General features: G+C 41.0%; 1 protein-coding gene across 4 annotated transcripts in view; it reads left to right on the top strand.

Annotated features, from left to right (window-relative positions):
* PDE7B (phosphodiesterase 7B) overlaps positions 1-23,885 on the top strand; it is a 311,875-nt gene extending 287,990 nt beyond the window's left edge. For 3 of the 4 annotated variants that reach the window (XM_015543911.2, XM_015543910.2, XM_015543909.2), the window contains 5 exons: positions 7,252-7,343; positions 9,916-10,060; positions 11,999-12,095; positions 16,748-16,828; positions 20,644-23,885. In XM_015543911.2, the coding sequence (XP_015399397.1) occupies positions 7,252-7,343; positions 9,916-10,060; positions 11,999-12,095; positions 16,748-16,828; positions 20,644-20,873 (645 nt within the window). In that variant the 3' untranslated portion in view covers positions 20,874-23,885. Of the gene's footprint in view, positions 1-7,251; positions 7,344-9,915; positions 10,061-11,998; positions 12,096-16,747; positions 16,829-19,436; positions 19,475-20,643 lie in introns of those variants that run through there. The other variant, XM_042987194.1, reaches the window with a different exon arrangement.
* Positions 23,886-25,160: the final 1,275 nt, after the last annotated feature.

A 25,160-nucleotide genomic window follows, 5' to 3' on the forward strand; every position in this document is an offset into this window, starting at 1 on the left:
TTTTTAAATTAAAATTTCCGTGTGTGTACTTATTTCTGTTGCAGAGAAATATGATCAGGTGACAATAAAAGAATTTCACACACAAAAATATATTTCATTAAAATAAAATTCTATGGGGAAATAGAATGGAAATATAAGTTCTAGAAGGAAAAGAATCCATTTAAAATTCTAACTCAAAGAATAAATTATTCATATGTGGTTTTTTTCAACAGGTGATAAATGAGGATTAAATGCCTTTGGTATTTAGATTTCCTTAGATACATTTAATACAGAAAAGAGTGATACGATGATTTTATATTAAAACACCAGTAGTTGCAAATATGCAGAGCATTATATCTTGTGTTACCATTGAAATCTATGATTTAAAAATTTTTTTGATGTTTATTCCTTTTTGAGAGAGAGAGAGAGAACAGGGGAAAGGCAGAGAGAGAGAGGGAGACACAGAATCTGAAGCAGGCTCCAGGCTCTGAGCGGTCAGCATAGAGCCCAATGTGGGGCTCGAACTCACAAACTGCGAGATCATGATCTGAGCTGAAGTCGGACGCTTAACCAACTGAGCCACCCAGGCACCCTGGAATCCATGATTTTAGATACCGATTTTAAAAGCTACACGAAGAGCATAGTTTTTCAAAGTTATTTTCAGGAGTAAATGAACAAACACCTGTGAAGATCACTGATATGTGGGAACCAGCCAGTGAACAAAGTTGCTATGAAGTGTCTTGAACACCAGGAGATAAGCTTGGGGGGGGTGGGGGGCGTGCAAGAGGGAGCTGTCAGTTCTGTTTAGAGAACTAAGAAAGTCTTTCCCAGCAGATAGCAGTGGTTCATCTTAGAAGTAAGAAGTGTGCGTGGAAGGCGGGGAGCAGGTATGGGTGGGTGGGTGCACACACACACACACATTTTCGACTTTGTTAGGTGACACTCTTTTTGGAGTCATAAAATTCTTTGCTATCACCCTTATACAAAAACCAAGCATGCTTATAGGTCAAAACATTGAGAAGGCTTTTCATTAACTCTTCTGGCGTAAAATGGAAGGTAGTAAATTAACTTTAAATTACTTGATACATTAGTGATGTAAACAAGGACAGAAGTTTATCTCTATCCTCCAGAAAAGAAGCCTGGAGGTTGGCAGGTCAGAGCAGGCACAGGGGTTTCACAAAATTAAGGATGAGGGGACCAAGAGTCCTTTTAGTTCTGTATGTTACCGTCACGAGGATGTGACACTTGTCATCATTGCCCGAGAGAGCTGCTGGAGCTCTAGCTATCCCTTCTGCGTTCCAGACAGTGAGAAGGAAGAATGGGGAAAAAACAAAGAGGCCTTTGCCAGAGAAGTCAGTTCCCTTTAAACAAGTTTCCCAGAAATCCCACACATTTCTGCTTACATTTAATGAGTCAGAATGTAGGCAACTGATGCCACCTAATTGTAAAGGAGGCTGGAAAATGTTATCTTTGAGACAGCCATGAGACCAGGTAAAAACTGAGGCTCTGTGAGTAAGGAGAAAAAGAAAACAGATTGAGGGGGTGAACACTGAGTAGTCTCCACTACACCTGATGCTTGATTTTAAAGCTGAGACTATCAGAATGATGAATCGGCATGGTCCTTCCCTTTATGTGACATTCCGTCTCCAGTCCATGAATCACTGCAACACTCATGCGAGTATTTTACTTCCCTTTTCTTGTTTTGGTCACTGCTTGGGCTGTTAGATATTTCCACTGTAATGCCCACGTGTCCAACAGGTATCTCGAACTTGACCTGGCCAACACTGAACTCCTGTAAACCCTCTCCACCCACAGCCTGCCCACCACAGGTGATGGGAATGCCATCCTTCCAGTTGTTCAGGCCCAAAACACTGCAGCCATCCCTGCAGAGCCAGATTAACCACCAAGACAAGTCTTCACTGTCTCTTGCCGGGATGACTGCTTTTACCCCCCAAATAGCCTGCTACACCTGCTTGTACACTTATTTCCACCAAAGTCCATTTGCAACATAGCAGCCTAAGTGATCTTATTTATTTTTTTTCAATATATGAAATTTATTGTCAAATTGGTTTCCATACAACACCCAGTGCTCATCCCAAAAGGTGCCCTCCTCAATACCCATCGCCCACTCTCCTCTCCCTCCCACCCCCCATCAACCCTCAGTTTGTTCTCAGTTTTTAAGAGTCTCTTATGCTTTGGCTCTCTCCCACTCTAACCTCTTTTTTTTTTCCTTCCCCTCCCCCATGGGTTTCTGTTAAGTTTCTCAGGATCCACCTAAGAGTGAAAACATATGGTATCTGTCTTTCTCTGTATGGCTTATTTCACTTAGCATAACACTCTCCAGTTCCATCCACGTTGCTACAAAGGGCCATATTTCATTCTTTCTCATTGCCACATAGTACTCCATTGTGTATATAAACCACAATTTCTGTATCCATTCATCAGTTGATGGACATTTAGGCTCTTTCCATAATTTGGCTATTGTTGAGAGTGCTGCTATAAACATTGGGGTACAGTGCCCCTATGCATCAGTACTCCTGTATCCCTTGGGTAAATTCCTAGCAGTGCTATTGCTGGGTCATAGGGTAGGTCTATTTTTAATTTTTTGAGGAACCTCCACACTGTTTTCCAGAGTGGCTGCACCAATTTGCATTCCCACCAACAGTGCAAGAGGGTTCCCGTTTCCTAAGTGATCTTATTTAAATTTTACATAATTTCCTTCCCCTTGCAGTGGCCCCTTATCTCTCTCAGAGTAAAAACCAAAATCCTTACAACGGCCAGAAGGCCATGCATGATCTGGTCTCTCATTGTCCGACTTCTTATCCTAATACTTTCTCTCTCACACTCTCTCTTACCTTCAAGCCTTTGTTCAAATCTTACCTCTCACCCAACTACCTTACCAGCCCCACCCTCAAAGGCTCTCAAATTTCTACTAGCCTGCTCATCTTTTCTCTATCTTCTAATAGTAAACTGTTGTTTATTATCTGCCTCTCCCCATCCCTGCCACCTCTATTTCTCTGTCTGTTTTGTTTGTTGATGTACTCAGTGCCTAGAACATAGTAAGTGCTCAATGTGTTTATTGAATGAAATCAAGTAATTTGTCCAAGAATGTATTTTGTAAGTTAATAGAAAGCACTTTCTCTGTGCAAGGCTTAGAGTGGACTGGATACAAAAGGAACAAGACAGACTTTCTACTCACATGTAGCTTATAATCTGGTAAGTGCATGAGTAACTCTGGCATACATCTATGGCACTGAGTCTAGCAGGACTCGGGACTTGAGGAATGCCAAAAGAAAGAGCTACATGACTCAGGGAAAAAGCAAGTCTGCCTCTGACTGGAATAATTCTAAACGGCTTTGTGGATGGAGTATTTCAAGTGGACTTTGAGAGACAGGTGATAGTTTGATAAGTCAATACAGAGAAAGAGGGGTTAGAGGATCATAAATCACCTTGGAAGACATGAACTTAACAAAAAGACGCTGAAAGGAGACTCATATATTAATAATTTAATAATTACATCAATAATACATTGTCATCTTACTAATACAGCATCATTTATTTGGACTGTAAGAGCTTTAGAGGAAAGGAGAGGTAATGATATTCAATTATCTCAAACATGTAGGAACAGGATGGCAGCTGGGACAATTTTCTGATAGCATTGAATGCTGAGCTAAGGAGTTAGCCTTAATTTATCTGATAAAGAATCATGTAGGATTTAGAGCAGGGCATGGGAGAAAGCAGGTGGCATGATCGTACTGAAATTAAGTAAGGTCCCTGAGGGCAGCAGGGACCTTAATCTTTCCATTGTCAGTACCCACCATAGCACCTGGCATATTAATAGGTAGTCAAAAAATATTAGTTTATATTTCAACCAATGATTAAGGAGATGGAAAAAAAAAAACAAAAAACAAAAACCTGTCCAGTGAACAAGCTGTAGGGAGGACGGATTCTGGAAGCTGTAGGGAGGACGGATTGAAGTAGGTTAGAATTAAGAAGGATAATAAAGCACTGAAAATGAAATGAAAGGAAAGGATGGGCATTAGTGACTCCATGTTGCAAGAACATGAGACCAACAGGTCTCATCACACATGAGGGCTAAAAGTGGCTGCCAGATGAGTTCTCCCCCAACACAGCTTCGATCTACTCAACTCATAACGTTCCCACTACAAGAGTTCTCGCAGTGAAACTAAATTTAAAGTTAAACATGAAGATTCCAATTTGGGGCTAGAAACTGACATCAAAATAAAATCATCAACCATAGACCTTAAAGCAGCAACTATAGGTAACTTGTGGAAAATTAAGCATAACTGTAGGCCTTCATCAGTTTATAAATGTCAGGTTTCTGAATGCTTGGATATGGCCACACAGAGGAAATTCTTGGGAGGCAGCAAGGGGTGGGTGCAAAGCTTCAGCCTTGAGATCCGGCAGGCCTGGGTTTAAGGCCTTCTTCAACCACTCGCTAGCTGTGCAGCCCTTCGGAGAAACCTGAGATTTTTAGTATCTGTGAGTTAATGATAAAAACAGTAGAAAGTTATGTAAGGATTGAATGAGATCATGTAAACCAGTACATGTTGTACTAGCAGGTACACAGTAGGTGCTTCATAAATGTTAGTCCCCCCCCCTCTTTTTCTTATTGTCTGGAATCCACTGAAGTACTCCTACTTCTAACACAGTTCTGGCCAAAATATACTTTTATTTATAACGACTGTTCCACGAAAAGTTGTGACTGTAATCATGTATTGTCTTTTATTCTGTGCCAGCCTCCAGGCTCACTCAGTTCCCTTCCACTTCCCCAGTGCTCATCTCTAAATATGGTCTCACAAGCCAATTTCTCAAGTATCCTTTTATCCTGTCTTCAGGAAAATTATTAATGAAGATGTAAAAATCAGGCAGGCATGAATAACAATGCTTAAGGCAATCCTCCAGACGCTCTTTTTTCCACTCAACGGGGATAAGGTGTCATTTATCATCAGGTCTTGTTACAGTTTTCTGGCCCCTTAAAAAACTCACATGAGGGCACTCATGGCCACATCTACGAGAATTAGTCTTGCAAGTGAGTGCTGATGAGTGACTGAACTAAATGTCACAGCAGTATAGAACATCGATGACATCACACTAACCTATCACTCTTGGCTCTCATAAATCTTTACAGTCAAAACAAATTAGTCTGGCACGTGATTTATAATAAACATTCTCTTGTGTTGTATGTGGCTCGTGCCCAAAAGGAGATAATAGACCAGTTGATAAAAGGGACAAAATCTCATCACTGCTTCAAACATAGTCAAGTGGTGAATAAATAGTAACTTCTTGGCAAGGAGAGAAACAAAGAACAATAGAACAGCCTATACAGAGGACCTGATGATACAAGACTCTGCCTCATGAAGCTCATTCTACAAAGTCCTGGAGAGAAATCATTGTCTGGCGTTAGAACCAAGAACAGTTGACGTTTTCTTGAACTTGCTTTTTCCTAATGGACCCTAGACTGTATCACTCATGATGCTTCTCTGTTCTCATTTGCTGAAGAAGTTGAGCATTGTGTGGGTGACTCAGGTATAGCGGGGGGTGGGCATGATAATGGAATGTTTCCCCATCTGTCTCCTGGCTCCGTTTAGTCTCCTTGCTTCTTCCCTCTCACTTTTTTTTTTTTGATTGTGGCAAAATTAACATAATACAAAGTTCACCATCTTCACCATTTTTTAATATTTATTTATTTATTTATTTAGAGAGTGAGAGGTAGGGAGGGACAGAGAGAGAGGGGAAGAGAACCCCAAGAAGGCTCTGTGCTGTCCACAAAGAGCCCATGCAGGGCTTGATCCCACGAACCATGAGATCGTGACCTGAGCCAAAATCAAGAGTCAGGTGCTTCATCAACTGAGCCACCCAGGCGGCCCACCATTGCTAAGTGTACAGTTCGATGGCATTAAGTGCATTGCCACCCTCCATCTCTAGAATTCTTTTCACCTTGCAAAGCTGAAACTCTGTACCCATTACATAATAACTCCCTATTACCCCAACTCCTGGCTATCTTCTGTCTTTATGAATTTGACTCTGAGTACCTCAGATAGGCAAAATCATGCAATACCTCCTCATTTTTAATGAATCGATCTTCCTGTGTTTTGTGTAAGTTTATAACCCCATATGAAAAAAAATGGAGAATGAATAAATAAATAAGAAAATAGAGCAAAAATATTTCCTAGGGACTAGAGGGGCTCTATTCTATTAGAATAAAGCACAATGGATTGTAAGAAATAGTCATTATTTAACCAGCTAGCTAATGTGTACACAGCAGCATATGTAAGACAACAATAAAGTCAGAAGAGAGATGGAACATAGTAGAGGTTCCCACAAGGGAAGAAATATCAAGATAATTGAAGAAGGAAGTAATTGTGGATTCAAACTCAGACCTAATGGGCTACATGCCAATATACTGGTCACGAAGATTATTGATAGTACTGCTTCCATGGCAGTGGTTTTCAAACTTGAGTTAACATAAAAATTACTTACCACAAACCTACCAAATCAAAACTGAATTGACCGGGCCTCAGAAATCCGAGTATGTCACCAGCTTCCGAGGTGGTTCAGACACAGAAGGTTCTTATCAGTATTAAGAAACAATGGCCAGGGGGCACCTGGGTGGCTCAGTCGGTTACGTGTCTGACTCTTGATTTCAGCTCAGGTCACAATCTCATGCTTCGTGAGTTCGAGCCCCACATCAGGCTCTGTGCTGACAGCACGGAGCTTGCCTTGGGTTCTCTCTCTCTCTCTCTCTCTCTCTCACTCTGCTCCTCCCCTCTCTCTCTCAAAATAAATAAATAATTTTTAAAAAAGAAAGAAACGATGGTCAGTGCAGTAGATCAGAGTAGAGGTTGTGGGACCTGCCTCTGTTTAGCTGAGTAGTATAATCTTGGATTGTTATATATATAGCCACATGGGATCCATTACTACCTATTTTTACCTGCTTCGCTTTTTTTCTTCTACGTTGAGTGCTGCCTGACTGAGCTACCCAAAATGGGGGCATTGGCAAGAGAGAATGACACCAGAAATAGACTCTCATTCAGTCCTCCAACGGAGAGTCACAAGGGTCAGCCCTGCCACTATCCCACCATCATGATAGGCCTTGTGGTGGTTTTCTTTCATGTTTCTTTTCTCGTCTGCCTCTTTGTCAGCAAGTATCAACTGGCTGAAATGAAAATACTCGGTGAAACTGTTCAGTGTGAAAGATCAGAATCTGACTTCTCTCTCATTTATAGCTTTAATTTTCTTTCTTTCTAGAATATGTCTGTGCTGGAGAATCACCACTGGCGATCTACAATAGGCATGCTTCGAGAATCAAGGCTTCTTGCTCACTTGCCAAAGGAAATGACGTAAGTGGCGTAGAGATGAAACATACTGATGTCCACACGTTGGAGATAAGCTGCTTTCTCTAGGGCATGCTTGAGACCCCAGGGCTGATGGCGGGGAGCCAGCCGGCTGTGCTTCCTGCCTGCGCTTGGTTGTCGATCAGAGGAGACTCAGTGTCAGTTACAGCAGCCCAGAATCCACGTCTCTCCCTGAGCTTTGAACGGGCCTTGGATAGTCTATGACCTGACATCAGGAAAAAGGATAATAAACAGCTCTCAGCTTTCACACTCTTCAGCATCAATGCTCCACTTTGTCAAATCCCTGTCTGTTATGTTAGCAAAATTGTCCTCCTATAAAGATCCAAATAATAAATATTTATCAAGCAGGAACACAGGAGATCTCAAGCTAGATTTAACACTAGTTCAATCAAGTTTGTTTTGTAATTGCCAATCTTAGCAAAAATAGAAGTCAGAAATTCTTTCCTGAAATGTCTTTTGTTAAGTAACTGAATTGGCCCCAGCCATTGTTTTGGCCATTAATTTACCTATGTCTGTTGCATTTTAAACAGAAGGGGAAATACTAGTTTCCTGGTCCACTGTTTGTTAGCCCAGGTATTTAGGCCAAGCCCTACTAAATCCAAAGCCATTGCCTCATTTTCCACGTGGTCCCTAATTAGCTGCTGTAACATCTTCCAAGGTCACCACTAATTCTGATCTGTTAAATTAAATGCACAGGGCCCAAGAGAGTTAAAAGAGTAGATAGATCCCTGCACCCTTCTTTCTGAAGAATTGCGAAGGGTGCATAAGTTAAAGTCAAGTGCCAAGTTGAGTCTATATAGAACAGGCAGTATGCTCTGGCTCGTGCTTATTCCCGGCCCTGTGATACTATCTGGTGCTGTTCCCTAGCACCCAGAGGAATGTGGAATTTGCAGGAAGAACTTCAGTTCTGATAGCTTTTTACCTCCTGGGATGAAATAAAACCAATCTTCATGCACGGAATAAAATCCCGTGCTTTTTGCTACAGTGCTTGCAAAGATCAAAAGAATTAAATGCAAAAGAACTAAAAACTTGGGGTGCCTGGGAGGCGCAGTCAGTTGAGCATCCAACTCTTTATCTCAGCTCAGGTGATGCTCTCACAGTCCCTGAGTTGGAGCCCTGCATCAGACTTGGGGTTCTGTCTCTCCTTCCCTCTGCCCCTCCCTTGCTTGTACTCACTCTCTCTGTCTCACTCTTTCTCTCTCTGTCTCTCAAAAATAAAATAAAATAAAATAAGAACTAAAAACTTGAGTAAGAAATCAAGTAAGAAAGAGAAGAAAGGAGGAGGAGGTAAGTGGCAGGGGCAGCTAAAGAAAGAAGAGAAGGGAAAGAAGGAGAGAGGGCAGACAAGGAAGAATAAAACTGAAGGAAAAAAGGAGGAAGAACGCAGGACCAGACTTGTTTCTGTAATACCAACACTAATCCTGCTGGTTGCTCAGTTATACTCATTTCCTGAGATACTCCTACGCATCCCTATGGATTCCAAATAAAATACCATATTTTTCTGTCTTTATGGGATGCAGTGTTATAAATCACTTTTGTAGAAAGAATAATTGTGATGCAAGAGTCTGAAAAGGGATGTGGTGGGAAGTACAGTGGCCAGTATTTGCATGCAGTTGCCTGTTTGTTCATGGTCTCAACCTGGCTGGTGATTACAGACATTTACTTTATACCTATTCATTAAACTCTGTGTGCTCAATGCACTCTACAAAGTAAAAGGATGTAAAGTACGACCCATATGCCCAAAACATTGGCGGGGGGCAGGGGGGGCAGAGGAGTAAAGAACGGGTTCAAACTTAAGCGACATCAACTTAATATAAACTGCTATATGCAGAAGATGTTATATACAAAAAATATATACTTAATTTTTAAAGATTAATTTTTAAAATTGCTATGGGTCTTGTCTTCCATTGATTACTTTCTATGTGTAAGGTAAAGCTTTAACTCGCTTATGTTTCCAAAATGTCTCATTTTCCTTACATACCATTTGTCAACTAACATATTGCTTGCCCGTTGGTTTTTAAGTGTCTTAACTACCTATTATTCTTTCTGAAGTTCCAGTAACTTTCTCCAGTCTGTTTTGTTCAATTGATGGATCTTTCCATACCATGTAGTATCAGCCATTATTATTGTCTTCCTTATTGTTACTAATTATCATGCCCTTTCTCTCTCCATGCAAATCTGAATGTTTGAGCTGGCTTCAGCTCTTTAAAAGCACAACCTAAACTTCTGTCATTCTGTCAGTTTTTTGTGTCCTACTTAAGGCATGCATTCAGTTTTTAGACGCACAGTTACCATGGCAACGTGTAAACTACCACAACTTTGTTCACTCGCGATTTCAATCACTCTCTACAGTTACTAGCATAGCTCCTGACCAAAGACAGAAGTGGCGGTGGAGGACAGACTGGCCCTTGGGCTCGGAGGGACTTGACTCTGAGTAACAAACAGAATCAAAGGCAGAAATGAGATTCTAAACCACCTGATGGTGACAGAATCAATCACCTACCTCAAAAGTATTTGCTTCGTGTGTGTGTTTTCTCTTTCCCTCTTGTGGATGCAGACAGGATATTGAACAGCAGCTGGGCTCCTTGATCTTGGCAACAGACATCAATAGGCAGAATGAATTTTTGACCAGGTTGAAAGCTCACCTCCACAATGAAGATTTAAGACTGGAGGATGTACACGACAGGCACTTTATGCTTCAGGTAAACAACAACAACAACAACAATAAAGGCCCTTATCCTTGCTGAGTAAAAGCACTTGGGGACATGATCGATAATTTTAGTACATGTGAGATGGAGTATCCCCCAGGGTAGAAGTTAGAGCGGTGACCTACTTTATTGAAAGCTCTGAGACACATGAAATTTTTAAGCGGTTTCCAAGCAAGCGAAATCTGGGTTTCATGTCAGTAAGTTGATAATATCTCACTTTTCCTTATCTGGTAACTGGTACCCCACATAGTAGCCCTGCTGGGGAATTGTATGTAGTAAGAATCTACAACATTTTGTGGCTTGATGTAAAATTGACCACGGTCATACCTGCGAGATTTAGAAATACTGTTTCTGTAACACAAAGATACATTATGTTAACTATGGCACAAACAAAAACTGAAAAACGAGTAGCCGTTCCTTCATATAAAACCTATTTAATCAAACCCTGCTTTACTTCCTGTTACTAGCTAAACTCATATTCTCACAAACATGTGTACCTAGTCTTGCCATTTTTAGACATCAATAAATAAACTATGTTAAGGTTAATTGAATGAACCGAATCGTATCAGGCCCAGTGCTTTTGGCTTCTTTCCACGGCAAGAAGCCATTTGTGGCAGGAGAAAAAGAGGACAAACGGACCTCAGAACTGGAAGTCTGACCTGGTGTCCAAACCACAGCCATTTTCTTGATCTTCCGTTTTCTCTCGTCTTCCTTCTTTCCTCCTGCCACAAAAGACTGGATGGAAGGACCCTGGATTCACGTACATAGACCAACTTTGACCAGGGAAACTGAACCGCGCCTTGCAGACTGAACAGAATAGTGTTTTTTTGTCCCATGCTTTCATGATGCCCCCTGCAGCTGTCCAAAGTGCCCCATCCTTCCCAGGAAATACCTCCTTCCCAGCTGTAGAACTACGTCTCCCTCCTTTTTTTCCAAACTAGTCTTTCTAGTCCCGGAGTGTCACAACGATCAACCAGGTACCTGGTTTTCCTGACTCCAGCCAAGTTGGGAGTTGCTGAAAGATTTGGCCTGAAAATTTGCATTTCAAAGGGAAAGCTTGCTGACGCAAATGAATTGTAAATGAATTCCCAAAGGGCAGAACCTGGAGGACGCTTCTACCCCTTTCCTACTCTAGTAGTTACTGGCTTCCCCATTAACCAGGAAATAAAGGAACAATCAAATTTGTAAGTTAATATGATTGGGGCTTTCCCAGATGCCAGTGATTCTGTGATGCCAAGGAACTAGATCAAAACAAATAGGCACTGCTGGTGGGCAGGGCACGCTACCAGGAGCCCATCTCGGTGGTTGGTGGGGAAGGGTGAGAATCTACTTTTCTGGGAATTCATGGTAACCCTCTTAGGGTCAGCATTATTGACAAAAGCTGGCCTCCCCGATCCAGACCAGTGTGCGGTAAGCTTTGAGTTAGCTTTGCAAACAACACACTCCAAGGTTTGATAGGACTTAGCTCCCTGGACTGCAGTTTGAGCTTGCTTACACACAGACACAGGCACAGGAGGGCAAATAAATTGAAGCGATACATGGAGTCTGTCAATGTGGCCACTGTGAGAATGAGGTCCAAATGATCTCACTTGAGCCTGACCGGGCCCCTGCGGCTTCCTTGCCCATGAAGGGTGGGGCAGTAGAAGGAGCCAGGCCATGGCTTTCCTTGGCCTACCCACCCCAAGCCTCCTCCAGGAAGCTCCGTGTCCTTGGACGGTGGCTCTTCTCTCCTTCTCATAGCTATAAAGTGGGAATTCTGAATGAAGGTTTTGTGCGGCGGTGAGTAAGTGCTGTTTCCTGAAGAGGCACTCTGTAAACACGGGCTTGGTACCTGAGGCACACTGGCGGGTCGGACAGCCCCTTGGGCTTCGGATACATTTGCTGCTGAAGGATCATCCTCTGACCATCTCTCCCTGCCCTGTCATTTCTCAGATCGCCTTGAAGTGTGCTGACATTTGCAATCCTTGTAGAATTTGGGAGATGAGCAAGCAATGGAGTGAAAGGGTCTGTGAAGAATTCTACAGGCAAGGTTAGTACTGATCTGACAGCTGAGTTTTCAGTGCCCCTCTTCCTTTTAGGCATTTATCCTAATAAAACAGGAAATGGCTAATCTATCATGACATTTGTTCTTTCATCAACTCTTATTATCGTAACCTTTCTCTTCCACTCTCTTGCAAACCATCCAGACCTTTTTTGGAAATAACTTAAAAATAAATAACAATGTCTTACTATGTGCAAACAGGTAGTAAAGAGAGGTGATAAAAATGAGCAAAAGTGGGAGATAAATGTGCGTGTGTGTGTATGTGTGTAATTTTTTAATGACTTTCCTCTGTGGATATGAGAATGTAAGGGACAGCTTGATTTTTACTCTGACCTTCATTTTAATGAGTTTAGCACAGCCTAAAGGCTAAATGCCATTTGGGGTCAATGTTTTCCACTCTGACGGGACTCAGACTCTGTCTCTAGTCCTTCCCCTGTCTTTCTTAAATAAAGTTAATGAAACAGAGCACAGCTGACCAAGAATTGAACTCATCTTCTCAAACATATTCAGTGAGAAGAGAAATGGCCCCGAGTTAGAGTATAAGTTTTAAGACATTAACCTCATTCAGAAATAAGGCAATGAATTAGCCAACAGGATCTTGACACTGGGTGGCATATCGGCCTTTAAACCCAGCCTTATTTCTTCAGACCTGGTTTCAGTGCTCAGGATGTTTGTTCAGGTACAGCAGTGCCCTGATGTTAGTGACAGGATCGGGTTTGAGAGGCTGAGAACAAATGAAGCCTGAAGTGTCCCACATACCAGCTCCGTGGGGAGGTCAAGTAGCAACGGTGAGCCTTTTGGAGAAGCTTCCATCAAAAGATGTGTCAGGGACATTGAGATGGTCCCAAAGACACAAGACAAAGCAAAAGGGATTGGGTTCATGTGGGGCCAGAAGGCTCTGGCCACTGTCTCTTTCACTCAGAGAAAAAGCGCTCGTGAAGTGCCCACAACCCTATGTAATTTCATTTCAATTGAGCGTGAGTGGTTAGAAGTCAGAAGATCAGTTCAAGTTGCCTATGATATAAAATCTCCTCTGAGAGAAAACACAGGAAATATGATGAAATTGGAGCAGGAGGTTTAGATTAGATAAGTATTTCCTTTATGATATAGAAAATACTGAAATGGCAACATGAGAGAAGGGCTAAGATCTTCATGTTTGGAAATCAAACAATGGGACAGGAAAGAGATTCTACTGTGTCCCTTTGGTTTTGACTCAGCCATGCAGTTGGCACTGCGGCAGTTTAACCCTTTCATTTGCTTATCTTGCATCCTATTTGGATTATAAGCAACTTGAGAAACAGACCATGTCACTTGTGCCAAAAATAAGGCCCATGGAATGGGTGTATTGAAGTTACTAACTACGTGGTGTAAATGGGATCAAAGGAAGGTAATCCATAAGATCTCACCAAAACCAGGTGTTGCCCTAATAATATATGCACGTGCAGCATTGTAAGATGGAACAACCTAGAACATTTGTAACTCTAACCACGAAAGGTGAGCTACCATGCACTTTGCTCTGGCATGTCAGGCAGAGAAAGGAATACAGAGAGGGTATGTCGGGTCCTTCTTATTTAATAGCATTATGGTTGAGCAGAAGTTCTGTCTGTTTAGAAGGAGAAAGACCAGACTCTCTGGTCATCCAAACTGCCTACCCTCCATACTGAATTAATTTTTGTAATCCTATAAGCATGACTCACATCATTTTGATTAATCTGATTCTGGCTCTCAGTTTAGGATTTGGGTTTCCACAGATTGCTCATAGTCTTGGCCAAAGTATCTTTAATGGTTCTTGATGTTGAGCAAAGGAAAACAGTTAAAATCAAGGTTGAGGAGATAGCAGAAAAGAAGATGAAAATCCCATGAATTAGGAAAACAGCATTAAATTCTGAGAGCAGAGATTAGGATTCTATACATCATTCGACCCCCTCCTCTCAATGTTTCAAGGAAGTGGAATCTCTGTCCTTTTGTAGCTATGAATTGATATCGTCTCAATCCACCACGAATCCCAGAAGTTTGTATTGAATATCTGCTTCCAGCCTTGTGTAAACCTTAGCAAAACTGTTACTTTCCCTCTCTACAAAGCCCCATTGAGGCGGTCACGAAGGACACAAGAATTATAGTTAATGTTTAATAACCTCGAAAAACTAGGAAGTAAATGTCCTTAAAGAGCAAAGTTATGCAATTTCCCCTTTGTATTCTCTACATTGATGAGCAAAGAATCTAAAATACACAGTGCTTTATAAGTACATGTTGAATAAGTTAATGAATAAATGATCTAATTGGGTGATCTCTAATGGTGGAGGTCACAGGAGAAGATCTGGTTCTCAGGAAGGCAGAATCTGAACTGGGTACCGAAGGATGCGTAGGGTCCTGTATTTTCCAACAGGGTACTCATGAAGCACTTGTGATTAGAAAATTTTAAATTAATTCAACAATTAAATTCAAATTTTAGCTCTTAGTTTTATTGATCAAATTGCAAAAAAGTAACTGTAGTGGGCAGTGCAGAGAACATTTCTGTCATTACAAAAAGTCCTTTTGGGCACTGCTGGTCTACATAAGGAGGGGTGGAAATGGACAAAGGCCCTGAAAAGGGGACCTGCTTCACAGAACAACTTGGATCCACAGAAAATGAGAATGTGAGAATTTGTGGAGGCCCCTGTACACCAGGGGTCAAAAATGAGTTATTAATAAGTCAGACTGGAGTCAGGCAGAGTATAAGTAGGGAAAAAAGATACTCCAAGAAAGGAATAAACAGGATTTGACGCCTCAATATGGAGAGAGAATGGAAGGGAGAAATCAAAGAAGATTCCTCTAAAACGTCAAGCTTGACTGAAAAATCATAATTAACAGAATTATGGAGGAAAGGAGTAGAACCCATTTTAATATTAGAACTCATTTTAATGTTAAATGGCGTCCTGCTCTGTCCTCAGAAGACTATTATCATCTCACTTCCCTGAATTCCTCAGGTTAAGCCATGTGATTTCCTCACATCAGTCTTGAGAATAACCAGGCCTCAGGGGACCATGGGAGGCATGGCTACAATCTTAGAACAAGTGACAAATGTGTGGCATCTTTTAAGTTCTAGCTCAACGGTTAAGTGCAGACACATTGGGTGCAGACTTCGTAGGTTGAAATCCCCCTTTTACTAGCAATATGACTTGAGTGAAAATACTTCCTTTCATCTCAATTTCCTCACCTGTAAAGTGGGTATTATAATGAAGTTGTAATGAGGATTAAATTAATTAACATATGTAAAATGCTTAGCATAGTGCCTGGCACATAGTAAGCATGATATAAATGTTACATTTATATTGCCTGTGGTTTAGAGGTGTACATTCACAGCTGTGAACTCAGCTAATGTTTCTAAGGACTATAGCTTCTCTACTGATTAACCAGACTGTTTTCCCAACGCAAAAATTACCCATAATTTTTCATCCCCTGCAGGACTGATAAAGTATTCTGATAAAGCTTTACATGGTACATTTCTTCTTTGGTCTTCTAGCTGACAAAGGCATTAAAAAGAAATACTTGTCTGATTTTTATACTTTTTTAAAGTTTAGTTCCATTAGGTGAAACTAAATCAGAATAAAAGATAAGAAACTTTTAAGAAATGAAACAGATGAACATAGGGGAAGGAAAGGAAAAATAAAATAAGATAAAAGCAGAGAGGGAGACAAACCATAAGAGACTCTTAAATATAGAGAACAAACAGGGTTGCTGGAGGGGAGGCGGAGGAGGGGATGGGCTGAATGGGTGATGGGCATTAAGGAGGGCACTTGTTGGGATGAGCACCAGTGTTGTATGTAAGTGATGAATAACTAAAATCTACTCCTGGGGTACCTGGATGGCTCAATAAGTTAAGTGTTCGACTTCAGTTCAGGTCATGATCTCACATTTCATGAGTTCGAGCCCCGCATCAGACTCTCTGCTGACACCTCAGATCCTGGAGCCTACTTCAGATTCTGTCTCCCACTCTCTCTGCTTCTCCCCCACTCAACTCTGTCTCTCTCTGTCTCTCTCTCAAAAATAAACATTAAAAAATTTTTTTAAATAACTAAAAATAAAATCGACTCTTGAAACCAACACTACCCTATATTTTAACTAACATGAATTTAAATTAAAAAAAAATCTTTATTTCTGATTAACTTTGTAACTACAGACCAGGATGTTCCTCAAATGAGATTTTCTAGTCCCTCTTCTCTGTCTCCTACCTACTTACTATTCCTGGTGGTTCAGAGGAAATCAGACTAGGGTCAGGCAGAGTGAAAGGCAGGGGCAGCATAAAATCTGTTCTCTTAACCTGTTACTTAAAGCCAGAACTTCCATTTCATGTAGGAAATTGCTCATTACTTGTATCCTTGTTTTTGTATATCTTGGTCAAAGTTTATTCCAGTCCCAGAGCGTACCTATTTACAAGGAACCTATTGTAAATGGTCATTGACGCTCTGATATTTTAACTTTTCATGGAAACTACGAGAGCAAGACAGGGCAAGTGGGGGACGGGGGGAGCGGTTCCTGATGAGAACAAAGCAGTGAATGGTAATTCTCAGAATAACTTCTTTGAACTAGAGGGTTAAAAGTAGCAACTCATTTTTTTTACAAATTCTAGATTCCCAATATTTCTTCTTCTTTCTTCTTAGGTGACCTTGAACAGAAATTTGAACTGGAAATCAGTCCACTATGTAATCAACAGAAAGATTCAATTCCTAGTATACAAATTGGTGAGTTGAATTCAGTTTTAATTTTAAACGAATACTTTTGGCATCTCTGCCAAGTCACAAAGAAAAGAAGATCTACCCACAGCTTTTGAAAGATCCAAACTGGAGGTTTAATGAAGAGCCGAATCCAAATAAACACTCTAATCATGACTAATCTACTAGGTAATTACCAATGGAAAAATTATGAAAAACAGGGTAACGGCTTTGTTATAGACCCTTAACTAGCCTGTATTAAACTTTGTAGTTCAAAATCAAATCAAAACCAAATAGCGTAGAAGGAAACTAATAAGCATCATCTATTGGCTGCTGAAGAGCAGGTTAGTTCATACTCTCTCTGGGACTTGAAGAGTAGAAAGCCGGCAGGATCAACCTTTAGGACGCTTCCAGTCTGGCTCACTACCCTTCACCCCCTTTGCAATCCCAAGAGCCCATGCTCTGTGAGCTATGCCATCCCTTGTGGCCCCGGGTCCCATGCTTCTTGACTCCCCACTTCCAAAACGTATTTTCAGTCTTATTCTCAAGGGCCAAATGCAGTAAACTGTTAAATTGTGATGCTAATGCATCTAAAATAATCATTACTGTAAGTTATGCATCAGATCTTTACACAAGTCAAACTGTGGAAATTTTAGGCACATAGGAAATATTTTTGATCCAGTAAGAATTTCTATCAGCTCTTAAAGCTCTCCACCAATTCCACCTACATTCAAAGCAAATCTTTTCCTGGAAGTTCCTTCCATTTAAAACCAAACTCAGCGCTTTAAATTTTACCCATAAACTACAGCCCTCACATGCACAAGTCCTTGTTTTTCGCCGGTTCCCACAGACCTCAGAGAACTTAATGTATTCACAGTGCTGCAGACCTCTGCAAGGCTTGAGGCTTAAAGCCTCTACTTGGAAGGGAATGGGGCATCAGGAAAAACAAGCTGAAAATTAAGAAAGCCAGAGCAAGTTAGTCAAGTAATGATATGCCTATAATCACTACAAGTCGAGTCTAATCCACAACAGAGTCATAAAGTCATCTTCAGGAAATAGAAACCGAATTAATCTGGTTACGAAGATTTGAATGACATATGCAAATATTAAAATAGATACTTTGAAATTTTGGGATTATTGGTGAGCCATTTTTTTATCCAAATTGCCCTTAGTATTGTCTTGGTGTTTTTACAATTAAATTGATTCTTCCACCCAAAAAAGGAAAGGGTGGGAGCATTATAAAAAACAAAACCCGGGAAGAATCCAGGGTGATAACATAGCTACAGAGTTGCTGGGGCAGTGGGGGAGGGGATCAGCATCAACAGAAATGCAGCCTTGGTCCCCTTGGATCAGATAGTCTCCTCCGGTTGCTTTAATTATGGAGGTTTTGCAGATGTGATCTGCAAGGAGCAGACCCTGTCCAAAATCCTAACCCCACGGCCTCGTTTGTTAAGCTCTGGCTAGAAAGAAATTTGCCAGGCTCCTGTTAAAGACATTTTGTGAAAAGCATTCACATTGTTAAGCACACAACCTGGATTTGCAAGACAGACCTGATTTTAGAGACTCTACCCTGTTGTTGTCATGAGAACACACTTATTTTGTCAGATCCTATGTCCTGGTTTTCAGCACAGGAAAATGTGGTTACCATAGATACCTGTTTTTAAAATGGGGTGGGGATTGGCTGAATAGGAAAATCTCCTGGATGCTACATTAGCACACCAATAATAAAGAGAAAGAGAAGGTAATTATAAAACAACACTCCCTACGTAAATCTTTCTCTGTCTCCGTTCCACACCTCCCAGCTCTGTAGGGTCAGTGTTGGGAGGTGTGGTGTGAAGGGATAGACGAGGCTAAACTGGAAAAATCCAAATAGAGCCTAATGGGAGCTCTAGGCTTCAGCCCCCCCAGACGAGGATTTTGCCAGCAGGTCCTAAGTAATGCAGCTCTTTCCTCTGTCCTGGTTCTCCCTGGGACTGAAACTGTCCCCTCCACAGTGAGAATCTCCTGAGTGCCATCTCAGGTTTAGATCTGATTTTCTGTTTAAGTAATTCATATCAACCCAAGAGGAAGTGGGGTTAAAAATCTCTTTCCCTCTCTCCATCAAATTCTGCGTTTTTTAAAAAGAAGATATTAAATCAAATGAATCTCTAATTGGTGAAATCTATAGAAGGAGGAAGAGAAAGAGGCTTGCCTGCAATCCCTATTTACTCTGAGGCCATCATTTCTCGCTTCCCCCAATTCCAACCCACCAGGAGGACAAAATCCAGGCAAAGTCAGCCCATCGCTTGCATAGAAGAGAAAGGTTAGCACAATGCACTGGGAACGGGTAGAACAGGTTCCCAAATCTAATCGTGCAGAAGCCATCTTTCATTTGGAAAACTGCCCCCTGGTGTCTATTCAGGCTTCAAAATGGCTCTCCTATCTACTAGGAAAGGTCTTTATATTGGACAAGTAGAAATCCAGAGGTATAATTTCAAAGTAACTTCAGGAAGAAAATGAGTCGATGTTGAAGTACCAGATTTTTAAATGTTAGATTTGTAGCTTTTTTATATTAAGGTAAATTTTATAAATATTCACACTTTAAACTTTAGAATAACATAATTTTGTGAACTATCTTTAATATCTAATCTCTCTTAAGGTGGAAGATAATAGAAATTAAATATAGATGTTGTGAAGAAAATGAAGAAAATTCAGGAATAGGAAACAAGAAAATTTAAGAAGGAAATCCTTACTTGCTGACTCCCTATATACCATATCAAACTACAGAAGTCACTTGCTTAAACTTGGATTATCTAAAATGATCTCATAATATTTAAATCATATTTAAGATGAGATAATGCAGAAGTGTAAAATAATATTTTGCATTTCTGCATCCTTTTTCCGTCTCTATAGCATCCTCAAAGGCCAAGTATCTGCTGTTTGTTCAATAAAAAGATCAAGTCAAGCCTTTATAATTTATGCCCTTGTAAACATTCGGGGTCAGTTGTTGGAAAGTTTGTTATGCTGAAAAACACTTGCCTTTTCTCCCCACACCTATATTTCAAGAACATACAATAAGACCTAAATATGTCCAAGTTTGTGATGATTCCAATAACTCCAGCCTAGACTGAAAGTCCTTCTCTGCTTTAATAAATCATGTTTAATATGGAAAGCGCACTAACATTGAAACATGATTAGAAAGCAACGAGTCTAAACTAATTAAGAGAATAGAGATATCTAATATCAACCAATTTTATCTGGTCATTGAAGTAGGGATTTTATGTGCATATTGAAGATGAATGAACTTCTATTTACCTACATTTAGTGGTTAACATAATTGATAGTAAGACAAAACTATAAATCAATACTCTTGAAAAAATATCCTACAGGGTAAACATATGAATTCTTCAGATGGTCTAAATCAATGATGTGGTATCATTTGCCCTTTCCTCCCCTCCCCCACCCTGCCTCCTTAGCTCCAACACAGACTTTTTCCTACCTTTCTCCTTATATGTCTTTCTCCCTCAGCAAATAATAAGAGCCAATATTTATTGAGGATTTACTGTGCACCAGGAACTTTCTAAGCCTCTCACCTGTGTTGTTATTTCATTGTCATAACAACCCTGTGGGTTTGGCACTCTTCCTAGCTCCTTTTTACAAAGGAGGAAACTGAGGCCCGAGAGGTTAAGAAACGAGCCCAAGGTGACGTATCTGGTGCTCCTAAACTGAGGATAGGGGCCATCTCATCTTTTTTTGCCTTCACTTCTCTGGGTCACAGACAGAGTGGGGTCCCGACTGGGTCTGGGAGGGAGAAGACGTGGGTTTTACCGCCTTTATGGAGCTGAGCTTGGCCTCGCCTGTTCTAGGTTTCATGACCTACATCGTGGAGCCGCTTTTCCGGGAATGGGCCCGTTTCACTGGAAACAGCACCCTGTCGGAGAACATGCTAAGCCACCTCTCACACAACAAAGCCCAGTGGAAGAGTCTGTTGCCCACGCAGCACAGAAGCAGCAGTGGTGGCAGGGGCAGCCCCGACCATGCAGGCCAAGGGACCGAGAATGAGGAGCAGACTGTGACCAAAGGCAACGCCCCGTAGTCCCAGCCAGCCTGCCCCTGCTCTGCACACGGAGAAGGAGAACCTCCTTGAGCAGAGGCCTCCTGACAGGGTGAAAGCTCTGAGGGGGTTCCTGCCAATAAGCCCAGCCACCTCGTGGCTGCCGTCCTGGGGCTCTTTGGAATGCTACCCTCCTCTATTTTCCTGCCTCCTCTCCTCTTTTCGAGTGTACAGAAGCCATCCGTCATCTCAGCACTAGCTGCCGAAATAAAGCAACTCCATTTAGGAACGTGGGAGCTGATGAGGGGCAGGCCTGCCCCTCCAGGAGAAGACTGGGGAGTCAGAAAGAGGTGCTTCTGCCATGTTCCCCTCGGGCCCTGGGTCCCACTGTGACAGGTGACCGTCGCTAAGGCCAGAGCATTTTAGTGTTAGCCATCTGACTGCTGATCTGCATGACAAAAACACCAGCATCTTTGGAGCTCCAAGGAGATGGGTCTTGAGTGCGAGCGCACAAACCAGAGCGTGAGAGAAAGTACCTTCTATTTTAATAATAATTCTTATGATAAAAATAATAATAAATCTTTTTAACTTTTCTATTTGATGCACTAGACAATGGATCTAAAACTTTGGACTAAAAGATTACTCAGTGTACCCAAACTTGAACAGGGGGTTCATAGTTTTTTGTTACTGACTTTATGCCACTTTGGGTCAGAGCTTCGGCATCTCCTCCATGTAAGAAACCACGTTTCCCATCCCTTCCGAGGTGAAGGTGCTTACAGTTCATTCCTTTGCACCATTAGCCAATCTGTCTTTTATCAATAACTCAGATTCAGTGACACGTTTATATGCACACATGTACATTTTCTGTAAATACCAAGCGCTACTGATTCCCATGCCAAAATACATGAGTATTATGGGATTGCTACCTGTATAAACAATGGCACTGTGAACAGAATACTGTTAGTTTTAATACAAGAGAATGCGTGTGTAAATAGGATATAGAGTTTATTAATATACGATTGTTTGCAGATAAAGGCCTTAACTTTAAACGTCTTTCATCTTCTGAAAGCTGCCCAACGTAAATCCTCACAGATATCCCTCCGAACTGCCTTCCCATGTCCATCTTTCTGCTTTCCGGCTAAGGTCACAAACCAAAACTGAATAAAGTCTTTGAGGAAATATTTTGGAAACTTCACATGCATTCCGCTTGAGACCATAGTGTTTAATCTATGGCACCAGGCACCGTTTCCTCAGCTTAATGAGACGTTTCAACAAGCCTGAAGTCACTTTTCAACACAGCGATGTTGCACACTCTGTTTTAACAAGCCAGCTGATTAGCTTGCGTTTATGTGACTCTTGTCTTGGACCTTGGCGGTGTGTCAGCCTTGCAGGAGACATGGCAGGTCTCGCAAACCTTCTATGACCCTGTCACCTAATCATCAGGGAACTTCCTGCTCTCCCACCACACTCTTGTCTGTCATGGCTAAAGTACCAAAGCACCTTTGGTTTATGGTTGGCGTGCATTTCTTTGGTGTTAATAGTAACTGGATTTTTCTTTTTCCTTAATTTCATGTGAGCAACTACCTAACTGTTTAGCTGAAGTTAACATTATCTAAGTAAAGAAAACGATTTCGGTTTTCTGACCGAATTTCTCTTTCCGGCAGGTCATTGTGGTTAATTGCAGTTCTAGCGAACGGAGTCACCTTGGCATTTTGTTGGCAGTTTTTCTCCAGACACTTGGCCAGAAAACCAGTTTGCTACAGCATCCTCCTCTAGTGGCTAAACTCTGTGCATTCAACCTTTTCCTTAGAAGTTCGAGCATAACTAACGTTAGATGAAAATTGGCATGTCCGTTTCTTCTTACCTTAAATCATGTTGAAGTGGGAGGACAGTATTATGATCATTTCTGCCACTATCAAGCTGTTTGGCAAACTACAAAATGACAGCTCTCATTTCCTACGTGCAACTGTCGTGGGGGGTTTTTTCCTCCTAACATACCCATGAAATGTTAGAAACTCGACTGGTGTGTAATACGTTTCTGTAGCGAGACTGAAGTGTGCAGAGTTAAGGTTTAAGGGAAATTTTGGAGAGTTGGTTGTATTTTCATTAAAGTAAGAGAGATTGTCAGATGGTACTAAAGAAAGTGTGAAAACCTCATGAAATGGGTGGGTGATAAGTTGAAATTGTTGATATGGGTAAGAGAGAAGTTGTGAAATCTTAACACCAACTTTTTTTTTCTTTCCATAATAACTATGAACTGACACATGATTCTTTGTTGCTTTAATCCTCTGAAGCTCTCAGCTTGGTGAGGCCCCAAAAGAGAAAATGTTGAATGTATTCCTGCTTCCAAATCTCTCTTACTTTGGTTTGATGGTGCAGAGAGGGCTTCTGAGTGGTCTGTGTTTAACGTTCAGGAGATCAAGTGAAGGAAAGCAATTGTCGAGGATGATACAGTAAAGAAAAAAGACACTATTTAGCTACTGGGGCCTCTATCTTGGGTTTAGGAAATGGACTTTGTGTAAATTATATTTATATTGTAACTTAAATAAATAAGATTGGAGGCATTTTTAGTAGTTCCACGTTTATAGGACAAAAGTGTCTATGTCACTATTAGGTCTTGAAGAAGAGCTCACAGAGAAAACTACCAAATACCCAACAGTTACGTCTATGAAGCAGCTACTCGTACAACAAAAATTTGAAGTAAAACGAGACATTATGCATAAACTAGATGCATTTTTGTCCTTCTCTCAACCATCTGGAGTTTTCTTGAGTTCCTCATGTGCTGGCAAAAAAAAAAAAAGAATGTGAAAACTTTTTTCTTGCCTACTAGTGGCTCTCTTTCAATAGGAGGAGTTCAATTACTAGTTAAGACACAGCTGTTGGATCGTCCATGGATTTTAAATTTATATTCTTCTTCTGGTCCACGGACCATCAATAGTTGACTTACCGAGTTTAATTCTGTCATTACATGAGAGGAAAGGAATCAAAGGGCTATTTTTAGTAAGTAAAGTAAAGATCAAATTAAGAAAGAGAGAATATATATCACTGCCAGGCCTGATCGTCAAAGCCTGCTTCTCCTTTAACAGCATTCGTGAATAGGCAGAATCCTGTTCATGAAGCCCTGACCTACCCATAACTCCCTCTAGGCTGAGTAAAAATCCTGCTCTGTTTCTACTTGCTTAAGGCTTCCCACAAAGGCATTTGGACTGTGTCCTGCAACACTGTCTTCAGATAGTGCTTCCTACAAAACACAGATTTGTTTTGTAATCTTCTCATGTTAAATCAGATCTGCTCACTGATGTGAATTTGATTATGAGCTTGTGTCTCACTGTATTTCTAATGCTTTGTTCTTTTAAGCAAACCCTAAAACTTGTGTTGTTTTGTGTACACATGTGAGATTTGGGGGGAAAAAAAAAAAAACCTTGTGAGTTTTGCCCAAAATGTGACCTAAGTATCCATTGGCATGTCTCAATGAATAATTAAAAATAAAGATAATTTCTTAAAAACATCAACGTATGAAAATATGCTGATTCTCACCAGGGAGCATATTACTAGCCAACCAATCAGATTCAACAGAAAAGGTCCACTGCTCAAGATGGGAAATTTTCGAGGGGAAAAAGACACACAGGTACAGATACACGGTCTCCATGTGACCCACTCTATTTGGGGCTGCAGAAGTAGCCATGTCCATGAAAGTATCACTTGGCAGTTAATCCCAAGTTTGGGAAAGAGGGCTCTCTATCACCGGTCAGTTCTACACTTCCCCTGACTCCTGATATTTTTCTGTTTCACATTTGCCAAACTCATATATGAGTGAGAATGAGGTAAAGACATAGCAGACTTAATTCAATAATTACTTGTGAAAAATATGGTCTCGCATTTCAGGACCGGAAGCCATCAAGAACAATAGAACAGTTCATGCAGGACGACTGAGTACCCTAAACCCATCTGGAAATAGAGGAGAAAGGAAAAAAAAAAAAACACAACAAAAAACACCACCCTTATTTCCCAGAAACAACCTTGTATCTACATACTGTTCTCAAGTCCCTTTTATTTAAGATTGGATTCAGAATCTCATTAATTCCTTAATGCTTCCCTATGTCCGAATATAAAGCCACTTTTTCACTTGTGGATAGTCTATATCATAAAATAAAAAATCAAAATTGAGACCTCAATGGTTTTCCAAGTAAAAGTCAGGCGTGATTTTCAAATGTACCCGGGAACCTCGCTGAAACATTGTGAAATAAGTCAAGCCTGTGTGAGCGGTTGAATTTTGATTTGGCAGATATGGATTGAGTACCTACTGTGTGCCAAAAGTTGCACTAGATA

Source organism: Panthera tigris, chromosome B2, assembly GCF_018350195.1.
Source record: "Panthera tigris isolate Pti1 chromosome B2, P.tigris_Pti1_mat1.1, whole genome shotgun sequence".
Lineage (NCBI taxonomy): Eukaryota > Metazoa > Chordata > Mammalia > Carnivora > Felidae > Panthera > Panthera tigris.